This window comes from Crinia signifera, chromosome 12, assembly GCF_055691185.1.
Source record: "Crinia signifera chromosome 12, ASM5569118v1, whole genome shotgun sequence".
In the NCBI taxonomy this organism is placed as follows: domain Eukaryota; kingdom Metazoa; phylum Chordata; class Amphibia; order Anura; family Myobatrachidae; genus Crinia; species Crinia signifera.
The window spans coordinates 36,079,530-36,103,331 of NC_139228.1; the positions used below are offsets into that span (position 1 = coordinate 36,079,530).

Genomic DNA, 23,802 nt, shown 5'->3' on the forward strand with positions numbered 1-23,802 from the left:
TTCTAGCGAGCCCCGGCGCTGGTTGAGCGGCACTCCATCTGTATATACAATTCCCCTATGGGAAAATAGCACTCACCAGCCTCGTAGATAATGTTCAAACGAGGTACCAGATTTATTCCGGGACTAATAGTAATAGCCTGCTGACCCCTTAAAAGACCTTTCTCAAGAAAGTAGTGGTTCTCTCACCATGAAAAACGGGGTACAATGGTCCCCAAATTTTTGTTTACTATACTGCATCCAGTCTCCAGAGTGCCACTGCCAACAAAAACCTCTATCTGAATTACAGCGGAGGGCACCAGAGCAGCTGATCTTGTAAACAGAGTGACCACTCACAGATTTTCACTGCTGGGGGCGGGGATTGATGATGTCTACATCAGGCCCCGCCCCCAGAAGTGATGCTGTCAGTCTCCTCTCCAGGCTTCTCCTGGAGAGGAGAGTTCAAAAGTAGGCAAGTATGTTATAGAAAAAAGGGAATATCGGAGTGCGCTACTTATGTGTTCCCACCCAACAGCACAATAAATTTGTGTTCAGGTTTAAAGCTGTTTATTGAAGAAGATACCCTTTGTGTGTGTGTAGTATTATGTTGTGTTGTGTTTTGGTTTCTCTTTGTTTTTATTTTTCAGATTTTTTTTAGAATAGAACATCTGCATAAAATGAGAATTTTACTGTACTTATTCAATAATTCATCGCTTTGAACTGTGTATCACAAGCTGCAATGAAAAGACAGCTGTTCATAAATAAATGCTATTCTATATAAGGCTTTTTCTTGGAGCATGGGAATCTAAATCAGAAGAGGAGTTATTGATAACATTGGTCACAATAAAACAAAAACAACTAATTGCATGTATATTTAAAATATATATTACTCTGTAAAAGATTTATGCAGGTGTGGAAAAAAATGCTGCAAAGTATGAACGTTTTCCAAAATAAGTGTCAAAAGTTTATTTTTATCAATTTATAAAATGCAAAGTGAAAAATCTAAATTAAATCAATATTTGGTGTGCCCGCCCTCCTCCTCCTCCTAGGTACACTTGCACAAAGTCAGGAGTTTTGGGATTATAATCATGTGTATGATTTACTAATCATACCAAACAGGTGATAATGATAATAATTTTTATATGTAGGTTGAAACACAGTCATTAACAGAAACATCTGTGTAGGAGGCTTAGAAATGCGTGAGGAACAGCCAAATTTTGCAACAAAGTTGGGGATCTGGAAGACTTTCATGCTTCAGTTTTTGAAATCATTACTATTCTTACTCTCCTGCTTTTTTTGTTTTCCATACCTGCCTAAAATTTGCGTAGTATTTCCCAACTGACCTCCGACACAAAAGATAAGATTTTTATTTTCTATATTTATTTTTGGAAATTTTATTATATGTAGTTTATGAATTCATATTTGTTATATATTTTATGGCAACTAATATTGTATCTTTTACATTTTATTGCTCACCTGACTGAAATTCTTCCATATTTTAACTCTGTAGTTTATGAATTTTATCTGATTTGACGCCATAGGTCACTTTATACCTCTATCCACTCTCTTCTGACTTACCATCACTAAACACTTTAGGCCTCCATACATTAGGCCATATGGTATTCAATCCCGGCGGAAATAGTGGCTGGGATTGAATTCCCCCCAAATGCTCTTGTCTAACAACGGGTGTGGTATATTAGCCCAACAGTCAGGATTCCGACAGTCATTAGTCAGACGTCGGAATCCTGACTGCACAGCGTGGGGAGCGCAATGAAGCCCCTTGCGGGCTCGCTGCGCTCGCCATGCTGCGGGCACGGTGGCGAACTGCGCTCGCCACCTATTTTATTCTCCCTCTATGGGGGTCGTGGACCCCCACGAGGGAGCAGTCGGGATTCCAATGTCGGAGGAATGACTGTCGGAATCCCGACTGTCAGGGAGCCGTCCGGCACCCCTAACAACACTTTATTATATACCTGTAAACCAGCAAAATGAGTTATGGCAAAATAAAGAAAAAAACATAAGGCTGCCTTTTATCAAGAGGGCATCTTTCTGTTTATGCAAGTCAAGTGACCGGAAGAAAACGTCAGGCATAATATGTTTAAATAATAATCACATAATAAGGTCTGGTAACTGCATAACCTTTAATAAGAACACATTGGGAGAAATGTAATAGGATGAGACATGTAGAAAGTGAAAGAAAGCAGCAATCATGTACACTGCAAAATCAAACTGGATTTGCATTGTAAATAATTGCGGCTATAAAAAAAAAAAGGACATTTGTTACCAAATCTCTCACTGAATCTCTCATCCTAGTAAATTTCACCCATAGGCTTATCTGACTCACAAGGGATCTGTTACAAGAGCTTCAAATAGACACATCTCCAAGTGGCAAATCCACGTGGCACTACAGTGGGGCACATGTAAAATATAAATTGCATTGTGCAAAAGTAGCCAATATTTACACTGCATAAAAACATTATTATTAATATTGTTATTAATAAACTAGCAATAAAACTTGGTTTATCCAGTGTGAAGATACTTTTTGCTTTCTTTCCAACTCCTTAAAGGCTCCCATACACTTGGGTCGATTTTTTCCCTTTTTGATCCGATTCCAACAGATCGAGTTGAGAAATCGGATGAAAAGTATTCAAAGCGCAGGTGTGTTGACATCAGGTCCAATCTGATATGCGGTCCTGTGAGCATCAGATCGGAGCCTGAAGATCGGAAGGGCTGTGTTAGAGATGCAGGCAGTCAGAATACTGACGCCAACTGGCTGCATCCTGATTGTAAGAAAGCAGGGCGGGTTAGGCTTATGCTGGGGGGGGGGGGGGGTTGGTCATGCTTAAGCACTGGGGGGGGGGGGACATAGACTGTGGGGAGGGATGGTTAGGCACTTAGAAGAAGGGGGGGTTTAGGAGGTTAGGATGACCAAGGTTAGGGTTAGGCACTAATGGGTAGGGTTAGAGGTAGGGAAGCCAATCCCGGGGCATTTTTTCAATCCCGGGATTCGGGATTGAAAAATGCTCAATCCCGGGATTCCCGGGATTCCCGGGATTGGCTTTCCTAATAGAAAAATGCCCTGGCTGCCCCGCAATTACTTACATCCATGCAGGGGCAGCTGGGTTGCCGGGTGGGTGGATGGGCGGTCATCTTAAGGAGCCAGGCTGGGGGACAGGTAGTTAATGCTTCTGCTGGCTGACTAGTTGGGCGGGTGGGTGAGCGGCGCGGTGCGGCTTCTTCATGCTGCCGCCCGTGACGTGAGTGACCTGCTTGCGCAGCGTGACCTCGTCACGCTGAGAGGTCACGCTGCGCGGTATGCTCCTGCTGGCTGGCTAGTTGGGCGAGCGGCGGGGTGCTGCCGGGCGTGACGTGAATGACCTGCCTGCCCTGCCTGCGCAGCGTGACCTCGCCACACTGAGAGGTCACGCTGCGCAGTATGCTCTGCCGGGTGCCGGGAGAAGCCAGGCAGCGTCTGAGCGGGTGCTCAGACGCTGCCTGGCATTAGACTGCGCAGTCTAATCCCGAAATCCCGGGATTGGAAACTCCAATCCCAGGATTGAAATCCCGGCCTTTTGGGGGCAAAATCCCAGGATCCCGCCGATCCCGATCCCGGGATTGGCCACTCTAGTTAGAGGGTTAAGAAACACATCAAATGGAGCGCTGTCCGTACAAAAAAAAATGTTTTATTCAGTTTATATTTTTAGCCCAATTACACAATAAAAACACAATAAAACGTATTACTAATATCCAAACAGGACAAACAAGCAGACATAAATACACTTGCCTCTAGACTGCTACCCTGATAAGCAAATTGGTAGCGTGCAAATAAGTACCGGTTACTTTAATACTCTTTAGCAATTATCAGCAACATAATATTATGATCATACTGTGTGTGGCAGAACTGAGCAGTAAAGAAACCGTTCCTTAGAAAATACTTCTATTGCATGCAATAAAGTTAATTCAATTAATTTGCACCATCCGTTTTGAATATCGGTATCCCCTTCTTTCCTTAGGGATATGTGTAGCTGCAATTAAGTCACATAAAAGATTCCAAGATACGGGTATCAATTAAACCAAATATTCATGCGTATGTGCATTAATAATTACCCACTGGTGGGTCACAGGGTGCCTGGCGCAGGCGTTTTGGCAGAAGTTGTCTCCACGTAAATGTCTGCCTCCGTACTTGTTAGTTTGCTGGCTTTGTGCGGGATTATGCTCCGGATTGTCAGTGGCAGGTACCAGTAAATTAACCTTTTGGGGTTTGTTGCCTTATAGCAAGGTTTAAACTTCTCAACCAATCATAACAAATGTCTGATATTGTTTAGGTAAAGTAGCCTCATTGTTCATTCACAGCCCTTGTGGGGTCACTTGCTGGGTTTGTGCATTCAGTCCAGTGACGTAACAATAGACCCCACAACGTCAGGAAGGCGCTAAGTGTGGGCGCCGGGGGTCTACGGGGGCTATTGTTACATTGCCGCCTGCCACCGCATCTGTGGCCCGGAGTCGTGACCCGCAGATATACTAGTCTCCATCCCGGCACTTCTCCTGACTCCTTATTAAAAAGTTCCCCACAAAATGGCCGACCCCTCACAGCAGACAGTTTTTGAGGATGCTAGAGGAGGCGGCCTCCTCTGGCATCCTTAAAAATGGTCTGCTGTGAGGGGTCGGCCATTTTGTGAGGGACATTTTTCATAAGGGGCCAGGAGGAGTGCCGGGACGCAGACTACTAGATCTGGCCACAGACCAGACGCGGAGGGGTAAGGCAGGGCGAGCGGTGGGTGGGGGCACAAAATTTGTTGTTACGTCACTGGTTCAGTCACAGGTAATTTCTGTACCTCTCCTGTGTTTTGGTTGTACATATCTAACTATTACTATAATATTTAAACCAAAAATGTATTAGACATAGTAATGATGATGGTAGAGGTCTCAAATGGGTATGAATTTTTGGTATTTTCTACATACACCAACATCAAGAGAAGTCCTGTTTATTTACGGAACACTTCCCACTGACACTTATGTCATCTCTATAATAATGCACAATTTATTATTTGAAATAATTAGAATAAACCTGAAATTCCATAGCATTACTTGATAGTTATAATGTGGTACTTGCCATACTTTGTGACTCTGTAATACAAGGTATATCTGTAGGAACCAATTTGCGTTGATTAGCATCGCCTATGTATAGAGGGTAGGGCGTTCTCTTTATACATACACATACCTACTTACAGTGGGAACTGTCTCACACACACCTATCTTTATAGCAGGAACTATCTCTTACACACGGATGTGGTATGCGGGTCCAACAGTTGGGATTCCGACTGTCATTAGTCCGACGTCAGAAATCCGACTGCCGGTATTCCGTCAGGGAGCAAGTGCGTGGAAACCCCTTGATCTCACCATGCTCGCTGCACTCTCCCTGTAAATCAGGATCCAGACTGTTGGGCTTTTAACAGCTGAGATTTTGACGTCGGTCTACTGACCGTCGGAATGTCATCTGGCACCCCGCACACACATACAGACCTCTTTATAGAGGAAACGGTCTCACACACACAGGGCCGGTGCAAGGCACCGGAGCGTCCCAGGCGAGTCAGGGTGGGGGCGCCCCGGGGGAGGGGGGGGTTACCTGTCCTGCGGCGCTGTGTATTTAAAGCTGGCGGCGGTGGCAGAGAGGGGTCCCTGCAGTCAACGAGCGCTATCCGCCGGGCTATGCGGAAGCGCTTCTGTTGTGAAAACACTAGCCGCGCGGCGCACGCTGATTGGCTGAATCTCAGACAATCAGCGTGCGGACAGTGTTTTCACAACAGAAGCGCTTCCGCATAGCCCGGCGGATAGCGTTTGTTATTTCTTATTGACTGCAGGGACCCCTCGCTGCCTCCGCCGCCAGCTTTAAATACACAGCGCCGCAGGACAGGTACCCTCGCGGCACAGGGGGGCAAAATGCCGCCCTCCATTGGCCGGCGCCCTAGGCAAATGCCTAGATTTGCCTAGTGGTGGCGCCGGCCCTGCACACACACCTATTTTACAGACCTCTTTATAGTGGGAACTGTCACATACACACACACATATTCTACAGACCTCTTTATAATGGTAACTGTCACACACACATACAGACTTTTATAGTGGGAACTGTCTATTTCTCTCACATATACACACACACATTCAAATCTCTGACACACACATACATATATACTGGGGATTATTCTGGTTCACTCCTTCTGGCAAATTCCTTCTTAAATGGACAAAACCATGTGCACTGCAGGGGGGGCAGATGTAAAATGTGCAGAAATAATTAGATTTGGCTGAGTTATTTTGTTTCTGTGCAGGGAAAATACTGACTGCTTTATTTTGACACTGCAATATAGATCTCACTTTGAAGTAAAACCCCCACCCAAATCTAACTCTCTCTGCACAAGTAACATCTACCCCACCTGCAGTGCAGCTGGTTTTGTCCATCTAAGAAGGAATTTGCCAGATGAAGTGAACCAGAATAAACCCCACTGTACAGACCTTTTTATAGTGGGAACTGTCACATACAAGTGTAGACACAAGGAAATCTGTTATGAACTGAAGATGTAATTAAGGTTCTAAAACGTTTAATGATCTATTGGATTTACAGAGACCGAGTAGAAGGCAATTCCCAAAGCGTTGAATAATTTTCATGGGCCTTGTCACGACCTGCTTTATCCGCTAGTGTAATTGCTAGCAAATTATAGCAGTAGTTCACCTGTTTCAAAGTTTTCTTTGTTATATGGATCAGTTTCCTTCATTTCCTCCTCCTTCTCCATTCTTCTTCTTTTTCATTCTTTGTCAGACAGACAGAGGCAAATGAACATATTGTCTGGGGTGTGAAAGTGCTCATTACAGAGCCACTGTGTTCAATTGTGATGCCCCATTCTGCACCAGTCTTTGTGGCCCCTGCAATTTGCAGTGCCCCAGTTCTGCATGGCTGGTAGGGACAGCCGATGTAATCATGGCAGCCAGTAATGTGTGAGGTTCCATATGGCAGATATGAAAGCAGCTGGTGAGTTATATGAAGGTCGGGATGTGGTAAAAAGCAATCTAGCTGTGTACTGTACTTGTTAGGTGGAACTGGGAAGAGCCTGTCATGTCTCTGGAGTATCACAGATTCTCTTCCTTCTCCTACTTCACTGAATACATTGCAGTTCCTGTCTAAAGAAAGGCATTCCTATCCATACAAACTTTTCTTTAATTAAAATTAAATACATTTAACAATGAAATGTTTTATTCCACCCAAAACTGAATTTCCATTATCTTAAGTTGACCTAAGGTCTCTTGACGGGCCCGCTAGTGGCAGCATTACCTGCTTGCAGCATTTTATCGGGGTTAGAACAAGATCCAAGATGGAAAAAGGACCTCTGATGTCACAGGGGGAGGAGCAATGTCCAAACATGGAGGCCCAGAGGTGGAGCTGCACTGCAGTCCAACATTCAAGTAGAGGAGACACCTACTGCTACCAACTGTCATCCCAAATTGACTCATTGGCGGTTGGTTCGGCTCCCCTATTTGAACTTTGGAATATGTTGCAACCCACCTCTGGAGTCACCACTGGTTGCGAGCTAAACTGTTACTAGCTAAAGGCAATAGGTGGTGAGCCTCCTATAGTGATCATGCAGCAGGAGGCTAGGAGAACAGAGAGTAGATTGGTGGTTCTAAGGGCAATAAGTGGTTGTGTGCATAGTCACAATGCGGGCCACCGGCCTTGCTCCCCCCCCCCCCCCCTTGGAATGAAAGGTCCTTTATCCAATTTGGATCTAGAAAACTACCATTTGACAACAGCCAGCCTCCTCTAGTGAACATGCAGCAGGAGGGTAGGAGAACAGCTTGGGGGTTCTTCATTGCAGCTACGGATTTTCCTGCAAAGAAAGTGTTGAACAACGTTAAGACATTGGCGCCCATCTAGGTCACTAAGCTATGATCGGGTTATATTCAGAATGTTCCAACCAAGTAAGCCTTTACTGGTATTGAGCAATGTTTCTGATATAGGAACTAGATTATTCAGTTGTGATATTTGTTGCAATCTGGCAGCTTCGACTGATTTACAAGGATAAATATGAACCTACATTGTTTGCATCCAGTTTTTAGAGCACCTATTACATTTCATTCTCAGCATGGAGACATTTGTGATCTGTGAGCAGGAACTAAAGTGGGGATAGAAAAACTGGCACCCAATTAAAGGAAACAATATTAACATCAGCACAGAGTATTTCAGCCAACACTTCTGTGTCTGTTGTGTTCAAAGTAAAATGGCCAATTGGCAACTAGTAACTTTAATGCTGGTAGTTCTGTCAATGACTGATTATGATCATTAAGGTGGACCTGTTGGGCAGTAATTATTAGCCATCCTGCCCAGTATAATTTTGGGTCTTCTGTACAGATTATTTGGTCACATGCCTAATTCCAATCATAGTAAACATGGTTTAAATTCTGACATCTGATGGGAAGATTGGGGGTGTGACAATGAAAAGAGTATCATACAACTATGTTCACAGTATTACAGCACAGCAAGCGGAGCTCTGATGTCATGCCTACATCACTGGCATCATGGGAGGAGTTTTGTGCACTCTGCCGGAATTGTGGGAGAATGCTTCAAATTTAGGAATCGCACAGAAATTCCTGATGAGTAGAATGCATCCATTCATTTCCACTCTCCCTTCCATGCAATTGCTGTAACAGCAGCATTTACCAGTCACAGCCCTTCTGGTTACCCTACATAACCATGCAGAAACCACCAAATGCCGGTTTAGTTGCAGATAGTGCAGTCACCATGTCCACATCTATGATGATAAAATGGAACATCTGCAAAAGTCAACTTCATGTCGACATGTGAAGCTGTCGGGGGGGGGGGGTAGTTAGGGTCAGGGGTTATGCACTAAGTGGATTGTTAGGGACATTACCACTAGATAACCGCAGGGACTCACATCCCGCATCTGCCGGCACCAGAACACACAATGTTTTCTCAACATGCGAATCATGTCGACAGTTTATCTGTTTTGACTCTGTGAATGTCGCCAAATATACCGAACCTTAAAAACACTGCATATTCTACTGGGTGGGAAAGAAAATATTGAAGACTGCAGCATCTAGATTATTTTTATTATTAGTATTATTAACATTGCTGTTATTACTGTACATATCTAATGTAACCATATAATACACAATGAGTCACTCACAACGCTGTTGAAATGATTTGTGTTGCATTGTACTGTTGTGCAAACGGTGTAGTCTACAAAATTGCTCCCTTAGAAATGCCAATCTCCTTCGTGAGCCCCGCCGGTGATCACTTTCTATTTTGTCTTGCAGATTAAGGCCGTCTGTTTCTACGCAACCACCTAAAAAGGCAGCACTTGACCAGGTAACTGTCACATTGCATTGTACTAGATGAAAGGTCAGCATACAAACAAAGGCGCTGAAGACATGTTTCTGAAATCCTCCTGGAAATCTGCTTACAGTTAGCAGGGCAGAGATTACTCACCATACAAATCTATCAGGAGCTTGTAGTGTTGAGTTAGAGCAATCTCCGTGAACGGATGAATTTCCATATACATATTTTACTGGAGACTGGGATATTTGCTCCCCCACGGTGAGAGATTTCCCATGCAGACACACAGATGCCAGTCTCGGGTCGGTCGCGAAGAATACCCGCTGTTTGATTAGACTGCTGGCGCAGAAAGGGCCCGGAACGTCTCGTCCTGGTGACAGATGCTTGCAGTGACAGTGACATTTCAGAATATCATTTAATGCATAGAAGTGAGCTCATCCCTCGGGAAATATTACACGTCTGTCTGTAAGCTGTTAATGAAACATTTTTTGTTTAGGGAAAAACAAAGTTCTATCGTCCCCAGGGCCAGTTTGAGCTTCCGTTTTCTACAGCGCACTCTGATGGGATTCTACTCAGTGTCACCATATACTGTGAATATTTTGTGTAGAATAGTCACATTTTACAACCTCTGCACCAATGGAGCTCACAGGATAAGATCTTCCACACACACAGCATGGGAGCAAACCAGAGCATACACATAGAGGGAGAAAATACTATCAATATGTGGAGAGTGTTCTGCGCAGTCTCCAAGATGCTCCTAAAGGAAGAATGATTCAGACCAGTTAGGGTGGGACCAAATTCAGCCTCTTCCCCAATTGTCTGCACATGTGCGAACCCCGGGAGCGAACATCTTTGGTGGTTTCACACTCGCCGAGCCCTTCGCTTTGGGCAGGGGGAACACCCAGCGTTTTATGGGAGTCCACATAAAAGTGCAGGCTGTTCCCCTGGGCATGCAAGTGTGTTGTTGCCGGGTTGGGTGGCCAATGTCACATGAGGGCAGTGCCCACCCCTTTTTCGTCCATTGCCATCCAGAGTAAAAGTATGTATGGACTTACGAACGGAGACAAAAAAATAATTGGGGGGGGGGGTTGCTTACTTGTTCACAAGGATATGGGCTGGCAGCTATCCTAGGAGTCAGGATAACTCCCAAAGATTTGAGTCTCTCAGAATTCCAGGACAGTAGGCACTTATTCATTAGTGCAGCAGTAAGTGATCGGTAATGGTAGTCACGCCATCGTTGCCTTCTCCAGGACAGTAGGCACTTATTCATTATGTACATTGCTACAATAGACTTGTGCAGCAGTAAGTGATCGGTAATGGTAGTCACGCCATCATCGCCTTCTCCAGGAAAATGTTAATTTACCAGCCTGTAATTGGGGAGGCACAGGTGTTAGCGCTACAACCTTGCAGAACCTGGCTTTGGGTGTAATGCTTTCTGATGATTGTCCAGTATATGTGGCTGTCCTGTGGGAAGATTGTCTCTGCTGAATGTGCCACTGTAACATGGATTGATGTGTAGGAACTATTGCAGTCGTCAATATCAAATATTCATATTCATTCAAACATCAAAGTGGATGCAGTCACATACCGGCAACCAAGAGCGGGTTCCGGACTGATCCTGGAGGAAAGTATTGGGGTTAGGGTTACGCTGCCAGGGTGGGGGAGATTAGGGTTAGGCTGGGTGTGTGTGTGTGTGTGTGTGTGTGTGTGTGTGTGTGTGTCAAATCAATCATCTGAGTCTCCTGTGCACCCTGGTCACATTGTTTTGTGACTAAGATGCATTTTTGGCACCAAAAAAAAAAATGCTGAATGTTAGCAGAGGTGCGCGGGATCTGGCGACTCACTCGTGCCAGGCACCATACACCAAGTGGCACACTGAGGCTAGATGCCCTCTATCTACTGATCTTGTATTATACAATACGCACTGTAAACACATTTCTTTTATTACACAAATACTTAGAAGATTGTAAATGTCAAGATTTTCAAATGCTGTGACTTATGTAACAGACTGACACATTGCCACATCTCTGCCAGATTCTGGGACTGTATATTTAGAAAACTGCATTTTAAAGAGCATCTTAATGAGAGGAGAAAAAGTATTAATCTTGTCAAACTGCTCGATATGCAGCCCAGGGACAGGCATTATCACTTCTATTCTCCCTCATTACAAAAATTGCACATTTTTAGATGTTCTGCAGGATGGAAATAAGCAGGATAATTAGGAAGAGGTCATATTTTAATTAGACTATTTCTTTACTCCGGCGGACTCCACGAGTCAATGAGCGGCTTATTTCGGGTTCCACACCACTCACAAGCTTTTCTCATGCTGGATGGAAATTCACAGCACGATACGTCCCAAGGAACAAAGTTCCCCCTGTGCCATTTAATCCTATTTCTAGGATTGGTTATGTCTGACTACTTTAGTACTTAACCCCTGTGGGTTTAGAAGAAAGCAGATTTCCAGGATAACCGTGAAGTTCACTGTGCAACTACTGCACCTTGAATTCGGTGGCTTTGAGATCAGAAGAAATGTCTAATATATGGATTTTTTTTCATATATTATACTTTAAGCCATGTATTTTCCTGTTGATATTGGATGCCGCAGTATGCAGTACTTTTCTACCAGTGTGTTAAAGCGGCCAACTACTTGTCTGACAATAACCGCCATTGCTATACACTGCCAACTTTATATATAATCACTGATGTGTGTATACAAGGGCACATTAAGGGAAGAGGGGGGCCATGTGCGGTGGCGGTACGGGCACCTCCTCCTCTCTAGCTGGCACTAGGCGGTGCTGCCTTCTCGCTGTCACAGCTTGCAGGGTCAGTATTCAACTGACCCCCTGCACACGCCGTTTCCCCACACTAGGTTTTTGGAGCGAGGGGGAAATGGCGTATGCGGATGCTGAAACAGCAAGGCTCGTGGCTAAATGCAGCAGGCTCCCTACATTAGACGCGAGCCTCGCTGTTTGTCATCTGACAGCGAGGGTTCACCCAGAATGTTGAATACAGTGAGCGGCCGGCACGGGGGTTAAACGGTGGGGACTGCTTGTTTTAGGCGATCCCCGGCATTTAACCCCCTCGCCGGCCGCATTGAATACACCACATTGAGTTTGTGCAAAATGAAATGTGCATTGCTGCCACTAGTGACGTGTGATTTCATAAAGGTGTTTTCAAAAATAGAAGTGGTAATCTTTCATTGTTATCAATTCACAAACCCCAAAGTAATGATCTGTAGATGATTTGCACTGAATTGTATAAGGGGTCTCTTCATCATCAAATAATTTATACAAAAGTATGTAAAATGTTGCCTTTTTTATAAACTTTTTTAAAAATTGTCAGTGCCATTCAATGATCAATGTAATGCAGGAGATATAACGACTTGCTCCCTGTATACACTAGTATAGGGTCCTAAATTGGGTGCCGGATGACACTCCGACAGGGGGGATCCTGACAGTCCGTATCCCGACGTCGGAATCCCGACTGCCAGTGCTCCTACAGGGGGATCCCGCCTCACAGGGACTATTCTCCCTTGCGGTGGGTCCACGACCCCCATAGAGGGAGTATTGAACCTCTGGCAAGCCACCGAACCCGCACCATGGTGAGCACAGTGAGCCCGCAAAGGGCTTCTTTGCACGCGTCCCCCCTCGTCTGATTACCGGCAGTTGGGATACTGATTGTTGGAATCCCCACTGTCGAAGGCGCATACCACACTGCCTAAATTCATCAAGCTTTGAAAATACAATATTTTCAGGTCTTGACTGCAAGAACATTTGCCATCTTTAGATGGCGTTTTCCCCTGCGCCCCCACTGCATTACCTATTATAAGCAGTCCTGGTTGTGGGTCACTCCACCATTTCTTGCCTCTCTCTGACAGATGTCAAACATGTGTGACTCAGCACTGCTGAAACAGACTTCTAAAATAGTAGTGAAAATATATATGCAGGGGCAGCTGTCTCCAGGTTTGAGCAATGATGAATTTGCTCTAGAACATGCAGTGAATTAAAAACAAAATTATCGTGGGTCACCTATACACCAATAAGTAATATAATAAATACAGTAGGCCCCTGAGAGTGATGTCAGTGTCTGAATATATCATATGTATGAATGTTTACACTGTATAGCCAGTCCTGATGTTGCCAAATAGCAGCTCTCTACTGTTTTCAGTTTTGGAGTCTAGAAGTTCCAGATTGCCCTACCAGCCAGTGGAACAGCTGGAGAACCACAGGGTCTCCTGTATCAGATTCTAGCCGAGCTGAAACGAGAATCCCAAGCGCAGACGTCTGGGATTGAAACCTTATATTCTCAGCTCAGTGAACATAAGATAATGTATCAGATGCTGTCTGGCATGTGATCCCTTCCACTTTTCTTTGACTTGACTTAGCAATAAATCTTCATTAGAGAAGGGCTGAAGATCAGGTATGTGAGAGAGGCAGCCTCTTACCCCGATGTTGCCTTTGTGTCACTTATATCTTGTTATTCTCCTAGGAATCCTCTAAACTTATGGAGACCCAATCTAGCGTTGTGGTAGAAAGCGGGCCAGTTGCATACAACCACGAGGAAGATGCAGAGGAAGAGGAGGAGGAGGAGGAAGAACACTGTGTCAGCGCGCTTCAGTTATTGGGGGGTAATGGTAAGTAATCATTTAAAAAAAATTGCTACGCGATTTTAATTTTAAATCCTCACAATTAAAAATTACTGAAGAGGAATACTGGCCCCAGCACAATTTATTGGGAGATGTGAAGTTCTAACCAATAGGCTACTAACTGTCATTTATTGGCTGTGTTTGAAAAACAACTGGAACTGATTGGATTGTACAGATGTGTCCTCACACATGATTGCTGCAATCACACAACTCCTCTTGGCATACTAGGTCCCGTGACACACACACCTGATGTTACCTGCAATTCTTGCTCTGTTATGTACAGTGTTTGACAGGGAAAATAAAACCATTTCTGCATAGGGGATTTACTACCAAAGTTAGGAGTAGTTTAGCAGCTTGTTCCTTATGTACACACATACGCAGCTCCTACTGGCCAAATCGAACACTTGCTTGAATCCATTGAACAGTCATGTGTAAATGGGCAATTTATTCATTTATTTACAGTTTCTTGTATAGTCCAGCATATTCTGTTGCACTTTACAATTCAAATGAATTGCTTACTATATATATATATATATATATATATATATATATATATATATATATATATATATATATATATATATATATATATATATATATGTGTGTATATGTATATGTCAAATATTTTTTCACTTTTGTCCAGTCCTGTGACACAGCTCCACAATGGGATGTATTAGGGTCTGCCAGGAGCCAGGCACCTATGCTTCAATTCTTTGGGAGCAGGCTCCTCCCTCTGCATCCCATAATGCTTCAGCTTCGTTTTAGGTGCCCACAGGAGTGGGTGCAATGCTGAGTGGCTGCGCTGCAGCCACACTTTTTTTTCTTTGGATTTTTATTAGTTAGACTAGGTTTTTATTGTTTTTTTTAACATTAGACTTAGTGGCAGGTTTTGCCAGCATGTGACTTCTGGCTGAAGTCAATACACGCTGAGAGCGCAGCAGGAGAAGCGCATCCTGTCAGTGTTCTGTGTGCAGAGGAGGGCATTCGCCGGAGGAATGCACACTCTGCAGAGCGCTTACCTCCGCTCAAACGGAGGTTTGTCCTGGGCTCCGGGAGACCCCATCCAGCGCCTTGCCTAGAAGGGGATCTTGGGGACGGGTCTCTCAGCGATGGCGGCTGCCATCTTTAAGAGTTTGAAAACTGAAATCCCCCAGGGGAGTTGAGGTTTCTTACAAGACGCCCAGCGTTTCTGGGCAACTCCAAGTGGTCCCTAGAGGGGGAGTTACTGGAGGGGAGAGGCATAGTGGAAGTGCCTGTGTGTGAGGTTTGGTGCCAAAAGACGTCAGCTACCCTCACTGGAAGGGAGACTTGGTCTCTTCCATGATTTACTGGCGCCATTTCTGTGCTTACTGCGGAGCTGAAAGACAGAGATCCTGCTCAGAAGTCTCTCCTGACAAACGCTTCCCCCGCTGATCGCTGGCAACAGAACACACAGATAAGTACACTGGTGCATTACTCTGTGACTTTGCCTGAACGTTTAGCAGTGTTGTTTTATTCTGTTATTAACATGGCGGACGAGTGTAGTTCTGTTGCTGGGGAGGGAGCGAATTAGATGTTTTACCATTGCAAGAGATGTAATGTAAATTTATCATGTGAACAGTTGGACCAGGGGGAATTGTGCCCTTCCTGTGAAGCTGTGCCCTGTGGGTCATGGACCCAGAGTCCTGAAGGAGCTGAGCCAGCGTGGGCTGTGGCTTTGGGACGGTCTGTTAAGGCTTTAACAGAGGCTTTAAATAGGCAAAAGGGATCTTTGGTGGGATCTCCGGGACCTATTCCCTCATCTCAGAGATCTCTTACCCCTGCACAGGGAGACCCTATCTTGCTACAGGCTATGCAGGACACTGCACAGGGTGTGCATAAGATGTCTTCTCTTTTGGAGCAATTTACAAAGGTATCTGATGAGGTGATGTTTAGACAGGGGTCTTCTATGGTACCTCCATTAGCTGCTGACACAGATGATGGTGGGGTAGATGAGGATGATTTGTGTTGGTCACAGGGAGAGGAAACAGATTCTTCAGCCTCTGGTATTGAAGATTTGATTCTGGCTGTAAAACAGGCTCTGGATTTGCCTGCTGAGGAAAAGGCTGCTGCGCAGCGTGTGTTTAAAAGGAGCCGTAAGGATCCAGTGTCCTTTCCCTCGGATAAAGGCATGGTTGCTTTATTAGGGGAGGCTGGCAAGTCTCCAGAAAAGAGACTGTCAAAGAAATATGCAAACATGTACCCCATGCCTGAGGATTATATCAAGGTATGGGAGAAGGTTCCTCTGGTGGATTCTTCTGTGGCCAGATTATCCAAGGCTACTGCGCTGCCAGTGCAGCGTGGCGCGGCCTTTAAAGATCAGGTTGATAAGTTTTTGAAGGTGTTGGTTTCACTATGCGCCCCATTATTGCTTCGGCCTGGGTGGCAAAAGCCATGATCAAGTGGGCAGAGACTTTGGGTAGTCATCTCCAGGTGGATGCGGAAGCTTTTTCTGTGGCAGAAAAGTTGAGGTGTGCTGCGGAATATATATGTGAAGCTAGCGAGGAGGGTGCCAAAATGGCGTCCAAAGTATCCGTCACTTCTGTTACTGCCAGAAGAGCTCTCTGGTTAAAGGCCTGGGAGGCGGATAGTGAATCTAAAAAGTCACTGGAAACTATCCCTTTTAAAGGTGAGCTTTTATTTGGCTCGAAATTGGATGAGATCATCAAACAGGCTACTGGGGGTAAGAGTACTTTTCTTCCCACCACCTCTAAATCCTCTGGCTCTAAATTTGGAGCCTTTAAACCGTCCTTTCGTCCTTCCTTTCGAGGGGGAGCAGCTGGCAGAGGTCAGTCAGAGCGTGGAAGATTCCAAGCCGGCAGAGGTAGAGCGACCAAGTCAAAGTTTGGCGCCTTTACGAAGAAACATGCCGCGAAGGGGGAAGACAAGCCCTCTGCATGACGGGGCGGGGACTCCCTGTTCTGGGATCAGAGTAGGGGGTCGCCTCCTGTAATTTCAGGGTACTCTCCATTGTTTCAGAAGGATATCAAATAAATCTCAGGGGTCCACCCCCTCGCAGATTTCTTCCCACTCCTTTACCAAGGACCGCGTCTCTCAGATCTTCGCTTCTGGGAGCTGCCTTATCTCTCGAGAAGAAGGAGGTAGTTATACCGGTTTCTCGAGAGGAGATAGGAAAAGGTTTTTATTCGATCCTTTTCTTAGTTCCAAACCAGACGGGTCATTCAGGCCCATTCTAAATTTAAAATCTTTGAATGTTCATCTTTGGGTGGATCACTTCCGCATGGAATCCCTGAGGTCTGTGGTGTTGAGCATAGAGCCAGGGGAGTTCTTGGCATCAGTGGACATTCAAGATGCTTATCTCCATGTCCCGATCCACAGAGATTTCCAGTCTTTACTCTGGTTTGCAATCGGGGGAAGACATTGGCAGTTCCAAGCACTCCCGTTTGGGCTTGCCACGGCCCCGAGAGTGTTCGCCAAGGTGATGTCCACCATGGCTGCAGCTCTCAGACTGCAGGGAATAATTGTTATCCCTTACCTGGACGATCTGCTTTTCAAAGCAGAGTCGGCAGAGTTGTTACAGGTTCACCTGGAGGTGGCAACACAGTTTTTGAAAAGTCAGGGCTGTATCTTGAATCTGCCCAAGTCCCATTTGACACCAACACAGACTTTAAATTTTTTGGGGGTGATCATAGACACACACCTTCACAGGGTCTTTCTCCCAGAATCCAAAGCTGTGGAGATTCGGCTGATGGTGTTGGAGATCCTACAAGCACCGGCTCCGTCGGTGTGGCAGGGAGTAAGGTTGCTAGGGAAGATGGTGGCAACTTTCGAAACTCTCCAGTTCGCCAGATTCCATTCCAGGATTTTCCAATGGAACATCCTATCCTGTTGGTCCGGAAATGCCAAGACGATGAAACAGGAAGTTTTATCCCTGTCACTGGAGTCCAGGGAGTCTCTCCTATGGTGAACGGATGTGGAAAATTTGCAGCTGGGGAGATTTCTCAGGCCCTGGGATTGGTTGGTCTTAATGACCGACGCCAGTTTGAGGGGCTGGGGGGGGCAGTAGTTCTTCACCTGAGGCTTCAGGGCCTTTGGTCGAAGGAAGAGTCCAATAAACATTCTGGAGCTGAGGGCAGTCTTGAACGCATTAAATCAGGCGGAGGATTTTCTGAGGAGATCCCCGCTGAGAATACAATCGGACAATGCTACGACAGTGGCTTATTTGAACCATCAAGGCGGGACACGCAGCAAGATGGCGATGGCGGAAGTTTCCAAAATCTTCAGTTGGGCAGAAACCAACGTTCCAGCATTGTCGGCGATATTTATTCCAGGCGTCAGGAATGTGGAAGCAGACTTTCTCAGCAGGGAGTCGCTTCGAGAAGGAGAATGGACTCTCCATCAAGAGGTTTTTCAGGAGACTGTGAATCGATGGGGTCTGCCAGACATAGACCTGATGGCGACAAGAATGAACCGTCAGGTTCAGAGGTTCTGCTCGCGGGTGAGGGATCCTGCAGCGTGGGCAGTAGACGCCATGACAGTTCGGTGGGACTTCCAGATGGTGTACATTTTTCCTCCATTTCCCATGTTGCTGAGAGTATTGAAGAAAATAAAGAATCAGGGAGTATGGGGAATTCTAATTGCGCCAGACTGGCCCAGGAGGTCATGGTACTCCAATGTACTGAGGTTGTCGAAGGATTCCTGGACCTGTTAGGCCAGGGGCCGTTTCTTCACAAGGACCCAGGTCGTCTCAATTTGACGGCGTGGCTTATGAAACCTCCTTATTGAAGAAAAAAGGGTTTTCTGATGAGGTTATCCAGACCATGCTGAGGGCCCGTAAGACGGTGTCTGCGGCAAATTACCATCGGGTCTGGAAGATATACATTAGATGGTGTGAGAGGCAGAAGCTTCACACTTCCAGATTCAAATTGTCAAGACTTTTAAATTTTTTGCAGGATGGATCAGGCCTTAGTCTGCAATCCTTAAAGGTGCAGCTTTCGGCCTTATCTATATTCTTTCAAAAGAGAGTAGCTTTGCTACCTGAGGTTCAAACCTTTTTGCTAGGCTTAAACCGCCTTATAGGCAGCCGGTGGCGCCTTGGGACTTTTCTTTGGTCTTATCTATGTTACAGAATCCTCCTTTTGAGCCGCTAAGATCTGCAGCGCTAAAGTATGTGACGTGGAAGCTCACTTTTTTGTTGGCAATTGCATCAGCCAGACGAGTGTCTGAGTTAGGTGCCTTGTCTTGCAAGTCACCTTTTTTTATTTTTCACGATGACAGGGCTGTGATGCGAACAGTGCCAAAATTCCTACCTAAGGTAGTGTTATCTTTTCATTTAAACTAAGACATTGTACTTCCAGTGTTTTCTCCCCCAGACGGGGTTAAAAATAGGGACAAACTGAAGAGATTGGATGTGGTTCACGCCTTGCGAATCTACATTTAGAGGGTAAAGGACATTCGAAAATCGGATTTACTCTTGGTGCTATATGATGTGCATAAGGTTGGGTGGCCTGCCTCTAAGCAGACCATCGCTCGCTGGTTGAGATCTACTATTGCCTTTGCTTACTGTAAAGCAGGTAGACAGGTTCCATCTCGGATAAATGCACATACCACCAGGTCGGTTGCTTCTTCCTGGGCGGTGCGCCATGGGGCTACGGCGGAGCAGTTGTGCAGGGCTGCCACCTGGTCCTCTGTTCATACCTTTACCAAATTTTACAGATTTCATGAGTTCGTGTCGGAGGACGCTTCATTCGGACGGGCAGTGATGAGAACTGTTGGTCTGAGCGTACCCTCCCAAAGGACCGGCTCGTGAACGTCCCATCGTGGAGCTGTGTCACCGGACTGGACGAAAGAGAAAAGGGGATTTTTGTAAGAACTTACCGTTCGAACCCCTTTCTCTGAGTCCAGTCCGGTGACAAAGCGATCCCTCCCTTACGCACAGTTAAGTGTACCGTTCATGTGTTGTCATGTTATGGTTCTGTTATGTTGCATATAAAGTGTTCAGGCATTGTTCTGAGTTATGTATCCTAGTGTGCTCTTGAAGTTGAACTGAAGCATTATGGGATGCAGAGGGAGGAGTCTGCTCCCAAAGAATTGAAGAATAGGTGCCTGGCTCCTGGCGGACCCTACTACATCCCATTGTGGAGCTGTGTCACCGGACTGGACTCAGAGAAAGGGGTCCGAACAGTAAGTTCTTACAAAAATCCCCTTTTTCAACCGCAACTTAGAAAACATTACAACTCATTTGGAGGTTGAAGCGAATGTGCTTTGCATGTATGATTGGGGGTGAAAAAAAGCACAAATTAAAAAAACTAGATAAAAGTATAGTTTTTTGTTGCATGCGCATTGTACGCAAAATGTAACTTAAAGATTATTTCCCCAGTATGTTTATTCAATGTGCTAGTATGAATAAAGCATAGACAAATAATGCAGCCTTTTCAAGGAAAGCTGGCTTTAATGGGTATCAATTCTATGTATCATTGAGCTGAATAATGTACATTTACATAAAACAGACATGTCAAGATTTAAGGAGCAGGCTTCTGTGGTAGGCAGGGAGGCGCTTCTCAGAATAGCAGACCCAGAGTGCCTGGCATCTTGGTAGTCTCAAGTTCCTTTCACACTGAGCGTTTTGCCCAGCGTGTATGCACAGCGATGAAGGGAAAATCGTTGGGCTGAAAATCACTCACACAGGACACATACGGTAAGCGATTTTCCTGGATACTCATCTGCTGGCGATGATACGGGAGTGCGCATTAGTGCTCATCACCGGGTCATACACACTGGGCGGCTTTTGAGCTGAAATCGGTTGAAAGGTTAAAGTCCGCTCTTAATCACCCAGTGTGTATGGACCTTTACTCAGTAGAAATGCATTCAATTGGTTAATTGTTTTGAACACAGTGGTATAGCTAGTGATGTCACAGTAACTGCACTTTCTGCATCTTCAGCTTTCTGACTTGCAACAAACGATGGGCTGATTAATTAACGAGTTTTGGCATAGGCAACAAGTTGTAAAACAGTGCTGCTCCAGTCTGTCGGCTCCCAACTGCCACTGTTCAATGCATGCCAGTTGAGGGCCGATTGGCTGGAGCACCATTGATCATATGCAAAAAAGTTTTAAAACTTCTTGCATTCAATTTTAGCAGCGCTTAGCAAGCATATGTGGAAGTGCGGTCTGCAGAATGCTGGTTGTACAGCATAAATGCCATGTTACAGAACGTATAAGTTTTTTTTTCTACCACTTTACTGGCCAAGAGAAAGCTACAACGCACCAGACTAGAAAATTTATAGTAGATCTTAAACTGCCACCGGCAATGCGCAGTATATCAGCTGCCCATTATCTTGTCTCCTTGTTGTGTTTATTGCATACCATAAATGATCTCAGCATAAGTTCTGTGATTAACAAGACAATACCATGAACACGTTCTTCCCCTTGCAGTATATTAAGTAGAACATTTTGCTTTATTTCAGATTATGGCTGCGAGCTGGATGAGGACGATGGCTATTGATTGATATCGCATGGATAAGGAGCTCGATTTCAAGTGATCATGTAACATATGGACTTGTATCTAATATGCTGTTCTGTGACCAGCTCAATTACACAAAGTAGTTAGAGTTTTGTAATAAAATAATCTTTACAAAATTCTATATTTTTGGGCCTTATTGGCCTTATACCCATGTACTTGTGGGTTTTAGTACTTGAATATTTTTTTATTTTTATTTAATTATTGTTATGCTGTATACATGTTTATAGACATCGTTTCCCGCATTAACCCCCAGGAGGAATGGGGCCAAACAGTAATATGTATTGTGTTATATGAAATCTGGAGCAACAGTATCGGTCATCGGTATAACTAATCTATTATACAGCATCAGCGCAGCCACCCGCAGGCCATATTTATTACGGTCACACACGCACATACTCTCATTCAGAGTCTGGTACAGATCCCGCTAGAGGCTCCTGGACCAATCTCGGTGCGATGAAAACTGGCCCGTCTATTTATACACTGTAACAGAGCTAGGACCCCTCCCACTACCATAATGGTTTGGGGGGGGGAAGCTAACTCCTGCTCCTTCTAAATGAATTTATTCTTAATTACATGCTTAACTTGAAATGGGGAAAATTAGATCAGATACAGTAGATCCATAACTCTGTATTTTCAGATCAATCTGTTATCATTATAAGCAACTGACTAAGTGTCCCCAATTATTGTATTACTCCTTATTTGGGTACATGAGCCCATACAAAGACCAGTATGGCATCTCAGCATTAGCGCTGCACAGGATCCTAACAAAGACCAGTATGGCTTCTTAGCATTAGCGCTGCACAGGATCCTAACGAAGACCAGTATGGCTTCTCAGCATTAGTGCTGCACAGGATCCTAATGAAGACCAGTATGGCTTCTCAACATTAGCACTGCACAGGATCCTAACGAAGACCAGTATGGCTTCTCAGCATTAGCGCTGCACAGGATCCTAACAGAGACCAGTATGGCTTCTCAGCATTAGCGCTGCACAGGACTTTAACAAAGATTCTGTGCCAGGACATAGGTACTGGAGGTGCCCTGTCCCTGCCCTGCATTTGGCTTGCAGTGTGCCTAGAATGATAGCCTGTAGAGCCACCCAGAGCATGTGCTCTACTACCTGGTGGCCTTGACGAAAGTCATGATACATGTCCTAAAGGTGGCACAGTGCCCTTCTCCAGCACTGCCGCTATATGATATGGAATCCCACAAATACGCTATTGGCCAAACTGCATTGGTTATTCAGCAGGTACTGTACAATGCTCCACATGCTGCCTACTTTTCTTGGTTGAATGGTGACCTCTGTCTTTCTCCCACTAGACCCAGTGCAGTTCTAAATTGTATCGTTATCATCACTGTTTAGCTCAGTTATTAGTGGTTTACAACAACTCTCTGCATAGAACAACAACATAATGACTCTGTGACTTCATGCGACTCTATGGAGGAATTTCTGTTCTTTTCCATTATTAAAAAGCGTTCAAGGTCTCTCCTGTAAAATGAATGTATATAGAGCCTTGTCCTCATTCATAATAAATACTAACCATAACTTAATAAGAACGTGTTCTCTCCAGAAGCAGTAGCATTTCTGTTTCCGCCATTCTGATTATTATTTTGCTAATTGTTTTGCATTCCTTGGATCTCAAGCGATGGTTTTTGTTATTCCTAATTTATAAATTTTTTGTATCGTCAGTACATCTGTTTCCTTTGCAGTAAGTTACATTGGTCTTTTATATTTGTTCCCCAAAAAATAAATCCAGTAAATGTTTTTGTTTACAATCGGGTCAAAAATATTTTTATTTATGTTTTGTGTGTTTTCTTGATGACTCTGAACCAGTCTATGAGCTGGGTCAATGGCTGCATCGTAGGTAAAGTAGGTATTCAAACTGAGAGAGAGCTCAAGTTCTCACCAATCAGCTTCTACCTTACATTTTACTGGCTGTGTTTGAAAAATAACAGGTGCCATTTTTCTTTCTTTCAAAGCCTTGATAAATACCATCTTAAAGTTAATCATCCACTATTTTAGCTTAAATCAAAGGAAATCGCACAAAAATTATTTATTCTATGGACCCTTTTCTTAATATGAGTACTTAGCTTTGTATTGTTTGTCATTCCCAGATGCGTCAGCTACATGAAGCTTCAGAACTTAGCGCTTAGTAACGGTTCCCCCTTTGCACGTTAGACATCCCATTACACCGCTCAGGTTTGGGGGTAATGAAACTCAGTTGTGGATCAGTAATCAGAGCGGTGTCCCTTTATCACCTGTTTTAAAAATAAACGGTTTCACATACTGCAAGCATTTCATTCATGGGGGTATTCCATTTTGGCCGAAATTTTAAACTGTC

At 44.7% G+C, this 23,802-nt stretch overlaps 1 protein-coding gene across 1 annotated transcript in view; it reads left to right on the forward strand.

The window, feature by feature from the left end:
* Positions 1–23,236, forward strand: part of BRF1 (BRF1 general transcription factor IIIB subunit) — a 343,261-nt gene extending 320,025 nt beyond the window's left edge. Inside the window, exons 16-18 of the mRNA XM_083166801.1 lie at positions 9,301–9,352; positions 13,808–13,952; positions 21,408–23,236. Of these exons, the coding sequence (XP_083022927.1) occupies positions 9,301–9,352; positions 13,808–13,952; positions 21,408–21,445 (235 nt within the window). The 3' untranslated portion in view covers positions 21,446–23,236. The remainder of the gene's footprint in view (positions 1–9,300; positions 9,353–13,807; positions 13,953–21,407) is intronic.
* The last annotated feature ends 566 nt before the right edge of the window (positions 23,237–23,802 follow it).